This window comes from Mesoplodon bidens, assembly GCF_964165515.1.
Source record: "Mesoplodon bidens genome assembly, contig: HAP1_SCAFFOLD_856, whole genome shotgun sequence".
In the NCBI taxonomy this organism is placed as follows: Eukaryota; Metazoa; Chordata; class Mammalia; order Artiodactyla; family Ziphiidae; genus Mesoplodon; species Mesoplodon bidens.
Genome location: NW_027672177.1, coordinates 84859 through 93847, shown reverse-complemented (window position 1 = coordinate 93847; position 8989 = coordinate 84859). Strand labels below are relative to the sequence as shown.

Sequence of the window (8989 nt, the reverse complement as noted above, 5' to 3'; positions counted from 1 at the left end):
CAATTATATAGTTCCTCATCTTTAAGTACAGAAATAGCTGTGACAAAATTACACGTATTGAGGGAAAATTGAAGTGCAGAGTTTAAAATGTCAATAATCCACAGGGAAACTGGAGACCACTGAAAATATTCATATTAAATCTCTCTAGAAAAGACATGAAAAGATCTCCACTCAAAATGTGAATTTTATAATAGACATGGTATGATACAATTTATAATAGATATGGTATGAACCTTTCCCTTTCACGGGAAAGGTTCAGCTGGGAAAAAGGAAATGTTCTTGAAAATGGGGCCTGTGCTATTGCAGACACTGTGCTCCACCTAGGTCCACGGAATGCTCTGATGTCATCACTGAGGTCACAGAATTCCACTGTGCGCCTGGCAACCTTGCAAACATAACAGCCCTGGTGAGCACTAGGCAGTACTGCTGGTTCACTAAGTGGTACAAGTTTTTCAGCCATTTAGGAGACTTGACTATTTTTATTTGTATTGAATCATTTCAACGGATTGCCCAAGAGCCAACAAGGGCCAACCTGTAGGGAAGAGGAGGAGTTGGACATCTCTTGAGGCATCTTCTAAGGGAGACTTCTAGTTGGTACCATGAAACGGCGACAAAAGAGGAAACATCTGGAAAATGAAGAGTCCCAGGAAACTGCCGAGAACGGAGGAGGTATGTGGGGGGCAACTTGCTGGGGCACATGGGTTTCTGCCAAACTAAACCTTCTCTAGGATGGGGGGGACTGAGAACGTGTCACCTGTGAAGCAGGGAGCGAGAGACCTTGTCTCACTGACGCTGCCGTATCCATCCGGAGGGTCCCTGTGGTGTGAGACGGCACAGAACGGCCAGATGCCCCCTGGGAGATGGGAGGTCAGCTCCGCTGGTCTGAGGACTCTCTCCTGGGGCTGCCGGGCCTGGAGCTTTGTCGGACTCATAGCCGGCGGCATCCTGCTTGCACAGACCTAGAGATGCAGCTTTTCTCAGTCCCCGATTTCTCTCTTATTCTCTTGGATCTTTCCCTGGGGTCATGAGGTGGGGGATGTGAAGGATGCAAGGATGCTGAGAGAGACCCATGAGTTGCTTGGCCTCTTTTACCAAAGTGGAAAGAGAAGCCCCATGAGTTGAAGGCCCTGTTGAAAAGTATCTTGACAAGTGGAATGCAGTTCGAAAGAAGATTGTTTGTCTAGGGATGGTGTCATATTGAAAGCAAGGAGGTTTTATTCCTTCAACAGGAAGAATTGCCCAAAGGAGATCAAGGGAAAGGAAGGGTTTTCCAGAGACTGAGACCGCGTGAGCAGGGTTGAGAAATGTCCTCAGGGTCCTGCGGGGAGCTCTGAGAGCCACGGGCCACGGGGTGCCTGCGTGCATTAAATGTAGGCGAGTAGCTTGCCCTGGGAGAGGCGTGGTCACCCCAGAGTTCCAGCTAGACGTCTCTGCCCCAGATTAGAACCCAGTAGCTCCTACCAGGCCCAGGACCCTGGAGACTGTAGGGTGGGCCCTGCCAATGGAGGTCTAGACAGCAGGCAGATTTTCAGGCAGTGGCTGGGACAGGCTGGGGAAGGCAATGACTGCCCCTGACCATTCAGAATATTTTGCTCTATGTTCCTGTGTGTGTGTGTGTGACTGTGTGTGCGTGTGTGTGCGTGGTAGTGCAGAGATGAGCAGGATGAATGGGGGTAGAGTGCTTATCAGGTATAAAGTCTGCGTGGTAAAGTTCTTGTTACCCTGCCTGGACCTGGCTGACATTCAGTGTACGTAAGAGTGTATACAGAATTCTTGTTAGGGGTGTTTTATGAGACAGTAACTCATACACCCATGTACACTCTGATACAGCAAAAATATCACACACCCCACATATAACTTCCTTAGTAAACCACACACAGCACATGGAGGTATATACACGCATCCCTCCTATACTACGTTCTCATACAACCCATCTGTACCACAATCCTGTCCTCCAACACCAAACGCTGGAGATGAGATATGCATATAGACACACACACTATATATATAGGACACACAAACACACACTATATATATATATGTATCTCCTCAACTCTCGCACAAAGACAGCTAACTTCAGCCATCGCTAAATACCTCTATAAGAACCAGTCACGTGTCATACACACCACACTTATAACACATTCTTGAGTAATGCCAGACCCGCTTTGTACAAACCACAGTAAACCACAGTGTCACTAACCCATGTCAGGGTTGCCAGAGAAAATATGGGCTATCCAGTTCAATTTGAATTCCAGATAAACAACAAGTAATTTTTCAGTATCAGTATGTCCCAAATATGGTATGGGCCATACTTACACTAAAAGTAAGTAAGACCAAATACGGCCTGGGAATACCTACACTAAAAAATTATTCTGGGTTTATCTGAAACTGAAATTTAACTGGGTGCTCTGTATTTTTCTTTGCTTAGTCTGGTAACCCTTATATACTTACAACCAGCTCAGGTATTATATATTTATTGTATTTTGGTTTAGTCTGTGTCTTCCACTACTAGAATGTGCAGCATTACCAGAGACTAGAACAATGGAAGAGTGCCAGATACACAGGAGTAGCTGCTTACTGAATCTTGGTGAACGAATGAATGAACACACACCATAAATACAAGCCACACCATGTAATGAGGAAAAGTTACATGTCCCAGAATTCCTGACTTGTGAACAGAAACCATGCACACAAAGGCCACAGACACAGATAAGACACATCTGCACCGTGCTCCCCATGCCAACCCCACACTTACCACAGACTTAACTGATACACATCACTCACTCACTCTTCCCACATACTCACAGTCACCACCGAGGCCTACATTTCCAACAAGACAGTGACAGAGTAAGTACTGATTGGAATTAAATACTGGAGGATCCACTGGGAACCACACTCTCAACTGTGTGTATTCACTGCACCTGACACGTGTCACACACTCAGTAAATATTTGTGGACAGAGGACTGATGAACCCACCCTGAGCCTTTCATTCCTCCCTCAGGAATCTCGAAGTCACAAGAGGATCCCCCTCACCTTCGATCCACTGTGGTGGCCCAAGGCTGCAGCCCAGGGCCAGGGGAGGTCTCCTCTGCCCCTAAACACTTCTCCTGTGCTTCTTCTCCGCGCAAGCTCATGTACGCCGGTAAGGGCGCGGGGCTCCTCAGGTGAGGGGGTGCTTGGCTGTGAGGCAGGAGGCACACAGATCCCAGGGAGGCTGAGAGGAAACCCAGGGTCATCAGAGGTGATGAGGGCTCTGTGGAGGAGCCTGGGCGGGATGGCTGAGCTGTTACGAGGGCGTGTATCCCAGCTGAGTCAGGGGTGGGGGGCGGGTGTGAATCCTGGTACTACCATGGTGGGGAAGTCAAGGAGCAGGGGCCGGAAAGGTCTGGACTTGAGGTGGAGGGAAGAGGGACCAGATTAAGCATCTTCAGAGAAAAATGTAGGGTTTCTCTTTGCCTTTGCTTCCAGAGAAGGACAGAGTTCTGCATCATACACCTCCAGCCTCAGAGCAGCACCATCCAGCTCAGGTCCACACAGCTCACACACACATGCGCGCTCCAGGCACAGCCCTTCTCCGTGCACACATGAACCCCAAGCACGTGCTCTACAGTACTCTCCTCCTGCACCACAGCCCCATTCCACAAGGAATGCACCACCGATATTCCCAAACTCACACTCCTCGTCATACACGCATCCATACGCTTCCCTCACATACCACAGTCCTCACCACTGTACTCCACACCCGTGTATACAGACACCGCTCCAGTATCCCCCAACACGCAGATGAAAAGCCCACAGATGACACCAGATACACCACTGCCTCCTACGGCCAACAGACACCAAGCTCACGACATAGCTACGTCATGCAAATGTCCCTCTCTCGTCTACCACACCTGCTCCCTCAGCTTCCGGCAGGGCCCATGCATGTTATTATGATTTTAATTTCCTTTTTCAGGAATCCGGAGATCACATCGAGACACTGCCCAGCCTACCGCACCCCTAGCCCAGGTTCAGGAAAAAGGGGAGACCGCTCCCCCATCACACTGTGTCTCCTCCTCACCCTCTTCACCCTGTAAGAACGATCTGCACCCAGACAAACAGGAAAGGGGCATGAAAATATACTACATGCAGGTACAAGTGAACAAGGGTGTCGCTGTCTCCTGGAAGACAAAGAAACCCTTGGAGTTGCCTGAAAAGCAGCTGAGGATAGAAGAAGTGACCCTTCCTGAGGATGCGTGCACAGTAGCCACTGAGCCCTCTGATGTGTCCACCGAAAACCTCCTGTCTGACAGTGAGCCCACTGGGGAGGACAAAGAGTATGAGGAAAGGGCAGCGCCAGGCAGCCCATCAGGGTCACCTGCCGTCGAGGAGAGACCCAGGGCCAAGACACCGGAGTGGATGGTGACCATGGAGACCGGCTTCAGGTGCATGGCCTGCTGCCGGGTCTTCCCCACCTTGGAGATCCTCCAGCAGCACGTGAAGTTTGGCGTCCTGGAGGGCTTCAGCTGCCGTGTCTTTCATCTCACCATGGCCCAGCTGATGGGTAATGTGGAATCCGAGATCACCCCGAGGAGGAGGACGAGGAGGACGAGGAGGACGAGGAGGACGAGGAAGAGAAGGTAGAAGGCCCCAGCCCGAAGAGACCCCGCAGGCAGGCTCTTTTCTCTCTTTTGAGTTCCACACAGCAACTGAGATTCATGGGACAGAAGATCCTGGAAGACGGTGTGGCCGTCCCTTGGAAGAGGTAAGGCTTGAGGCTGGCAGTCTTCTGAGCCTATGTCACGAGGGCCCAGAGGAGTCTAAGGGAAGGGGCCGCACACATGTGCTGGTTGACCTAATGGCTCTGCAGTTGCATCAAATGGGACACACCCAGCACTACCAAAGGCATTGAGCTCTGTTGACGTAAACAAGAAGGTGGAGCCTTTTCCTAGGAGTTTTCTCAGGGTCTGCACGACGGACCTCAACTCTTAGAGGACGTACTGCCAGCAGCGCCTTCTCGGCAGAGCGAGCCAGGAGTGGTCTCCAGAGAGGACAGGGGCCCTGGCAGGACCAGAACTTTGAGGTCTGAGAGCCTTGGGCCTGAGCCGAGATCTCACCCGGACCACTGGACCTAGCCTTCTGTGACAAAGGGGAATATGAAAGAGAGTCACGTGGAAATGAGGTCCCCCGAGATATGGAAATGTTCCAGAACCTTCGTTGCGTGGTAGTTGATCTGGAGCCAAGCTCACTGTGGTGTGTGTGGCTCTGAGCATTAAGGCAACGCTGGAGGGTAACCCTGACCAGCAGAGCTTGGAGTGCTTCTTGTCTCTTCCTGTTCTACCTCAGTTGTTTTATCCCTTCCAGGGAGAAGAAAGCACCCTCGGGAGAGTTGGTAGTAAACCAGGGTATATCCTCCCTCAAGGGGACCCGGCCTGCCCTTCATTCAAGATGCTCTGGAAATGGGAACTGACTCATGTTATCCAATTGGCTGAGGGAGCACAACTCCCATGTTGATTCCGGTCAGACATGTTCATCAGACCTAGAGCTTTTCTCCTGATTCAAATCAAGTAGGGTATTAGTAGAGTTCCCATTTATTTCAGCCCTAGAGATAGCACATGAGCAAATAAAAAATCTTTTGTGTATCAAAGCATTCTAATGAGCCCTTTCATTTTGCTGTTCATTGTGAAAAACACGCTCACTTTATCTCTGCCAATGAAGTGTTTCCACTTGACCAATGATGCCCCACGATCCCATTAGCCTCACTGAATTTAGGGAGCCCATTATGATGACATCATTTCCCTCTCATTCTTGGCCTGCAGAGAAGAGCAGCTACAGAGCATTCCAAGACTGCTAACGCTCCCCTCACCAATACGTTTCTTAAACCTCTGGCAAAGGAAGTGTCCTCTGAGCCCTCCCAGGGCACATAGGGGGTTTGGGTGAGCAGATCTTATATGATAAATCCACTCCAGTGGTCTGGCATTCCTATGCCTTTGTAAACCTTCTACAGTGGTGGTTCTCAGCTGGGGACACTTTTGGTCCCCCCTCCCAGGAAATATGTGGCAGTGTCTTGAGACTTTTATTTTATTTTATTTTTTTTTTGTGGTACGCGGGCCTCTCACTGTTGTGGCCTCTCCCGTTGTGGAGCACAAGCTCCAGACACACAGGCTCAGTGGCCGTGGCTCACGGGCCTAGCCGCTCCACGGCATGTGGGATCTTCCCGGGCCCTGGCACGAACCCATGTCCCCTGCATCGGCAGGCGGACTCTCAACCACTGCGCCACCAGGGAAGCCCCTTGAGACTTTTTTCTTTAAGGAGCTGTGTTATGAATGAGCCCCACGTGGCTGGTGCACACGGATGTATCAAGGCACTTTTTTTTTTTTTTTTTTGGTACGCGGGCCTCTCACTGTTGTGGCCTCTCCCGTTGCGGAGCACAGGCTCCGGACGCGCAGGCTCAGCGGCCATGGCTCACGGGCCCAGCTGCCCCGCGGCATGTGGGATCTTCCCGGACCGGGGCACAAACCCGTGTCCCCTGCATCGGCAGGCGGACTCTCAATCACTGCGCCACCAGGGAAGCCCTCAAGGCACTTTTTATTGTTACAACTAGGGTGGCAGGGAAGAGTATGTGCCACTGGCCCATCTTACATTGCACAGGACAGCTCCCAACAACAAAGAGCTATCCAGTTCAAAATGTCAGTCATGCCAACGTCAAGAAATTTTGCTACAACATACTTAGAAAGTCCTGGCATTTTGACTTTAGCCTACGCTAACTTTGGGTACAGGTTTCAGTCATTTGAGCAAACTGCTGAAGGCATTCCCAGGTAGCCAAGCTAACACGCTGAGTCTGGAATGGGTGTTGAATGCACTCGTATCAACAAATCCAGCCTAACCCAATATTACATTACTCCCACCTGCTTCAATACCTACAAACTCCACACACATTATTTCTCAGGTTTCTATTGATATAAGTTATAAAATTCCGTATTTTAGCAGATAGTGTCTCCTCATGGTCATCCTTTATACCCGGTGGGTACCCACCCCTTCCCTGCTCCCGTCCCCATTTCAAGGACTCTAGTCTGATTACTAGGTCTGGAAAAACGAGAGGTAGTGGAGGCAAGTCTTGAGGATCCACAGACCCCTGCAAGGAAACTACCTCAGAGTAGAGGCAGACTTCCTTCTAATAGCACAGCAGGCTCAACTAAGAGGTCACAGGTCAGAGGTCACAGGCCTCAGCTTTGTTGGAATCTGCCCATATATTTCCACCTCAAATTTCCAGGATTCTACTCCTTCCCACTGATGCCCTATGACATAAGAGAATCTACAAGGTTGTGAATCAATGTGTTGTCATTCAGCCACTGACTGAATTTGACTTTGGATCCCCTTAAAAAAATAAATAAATAAAAAGGAAGGAAAGAAAGATAGAAATGCTGATTATAACAAGTCCCCCAAAGTGTTGCTATGTAGCCAAGCTCAAAGCTAAGACAGAAAATCCCCAACGGTAAAAACAGATTTCGAGCTCAAGCTATCAACTGGGACTTGAAACTGAAGGCCCTACAAAGGCCAATGGAACTGGATACAAAGCTAAAGATTTAGTCTTTAGCATAGATGGGAGTCAAGGTTAGAGGAAGCCACGCACTGGGAGTGAGTTGTGAACTACTCAACACTAAGAATGGAAGAGCAGCTCTTTCATTGAATGTGAAGAAAGAAACAGGTAGTCCCTAGTTGCTACCACTGTCTTTGAACCAAACTAAAGAACAAGGTCAACCAGAAGGGCAGATATGTGAATCAAAAAGGAAACCTCTCTGGAATCCTCACTGAACCAAGTCTAAGTTCTGCTCTACTTGTGGTCTTTCACTTACAGAGACAAACCTTTTGGGCTTACCACAGGGATCAACAGACTTTTTCTCTGAAGGGCCAGAAAGTAAATATTTTAGGTTTTGTGGGCCATCAGTGCTCGTCACAACCACTGAACACTGTCAGCACAATGGGAAACACTCAAAGATGGTAAATAAATGGATGGGCCAATAAAGAGCTTTTAGGTTCCAATAAAGCTTTAAAGGCAACGAGCCAGGTTGGGCTCACAGGAGGTAGTTTTCCAGCCCTTGACTTAACTCACTAAACTACAAATTACCTTGAGAGTTGGTGGTTTGATATCTACCAAACCAAACCAAACAAGAAAGCCCTAGGATTTCTGACATCTAATGCAATGCAATTTGAGGTAGCATGGACTTTACATACACATGTGAAGGTGTGGTCTAGGAAACCAATCTTGGAAACCTGCCTCTCACATTAAATACATCTTTTGCTGAGTAAAGCCCTTTAACCAAGTAAGTGTTAAACATCAGTGAAATGACCAAGAAGTAGGAAATGGTATGCAAACCTCCTCCTTAACAACTTGTTCCCATCATTCTAGGTTTCTTCCCTATGCACATTTTTCCTTAGGGAATCGTTGATAAATTTTACCTCTAAAACTTACCTATTTCCACTCTCTATCTTCAGGATTTGCCCAATCACTGTTACTTTGTAAACAATTTAAAAAGTTTTTTGGGGGGTAAATTCCTCTTTTCCCACAGCTAATGGTTCTCTGTGTCATAGTGTCTGGAACGACCCAGCTACTTCTCCAGTCAGACCAAGCACTTGAAAGGACAAGCCGGTACCCCGAGCTATCCATCCATTCACCCAGTAAGGAAGCCTGATGAGGAGAACTAGGATGTGTACATTTCTACTGTTGGAATTAAAACAGAATATTCTGGGCTGCATGGATTTATCCTAAACTTCAAATGCATTAATTATAAATAGACCGTTACACTGACTAATATTCTGTCTCTTTGAATAACCATATACATTTTTTCTTTTTTATAACTGATTTCTAGAGGTCTATTCCTTAATTTTGGCCATATATATGTATACCTCATGATGATAGGATTTCTTACTGTGAGGGATTAATATGTTCTTAGTAATTTTTAATATTATATTTTACATTATTTTACTACCTATGTTACTATAAAAATA

General features: G+C 48.0%; 1 protein-coding gene across 1 annotated transcript in view; it reads left to right on the top strand.

The window, feature by feature from the left end:
• Nucleotides 1-599: 599 nt before the first annotated feature.
• Nucleotides 600-8989, top strand: part of LOC308610517 (uncharacterized protein) — a gene marked incomplete at its 5' end in the record, with an annotated part of 32818 nt that continues 24428 nt past the window's right edge. Inside the window, 3 exons of the mRNA XM_081259622.1 lie at nucleotides 600-669; nucleotides 3957-4612; nucleotides 8573-8659. Coding sequence (XP_081115748.1) covers nucleotides 600-669; nucleotides 3957-4612; nucleotides 8573-8659 — 813 coding nt within the window. The remainder of the gene's footprint in view (nucleotides 670-3956; nucleotides 4613-8572; nucleotides 8660-8989) is intronic.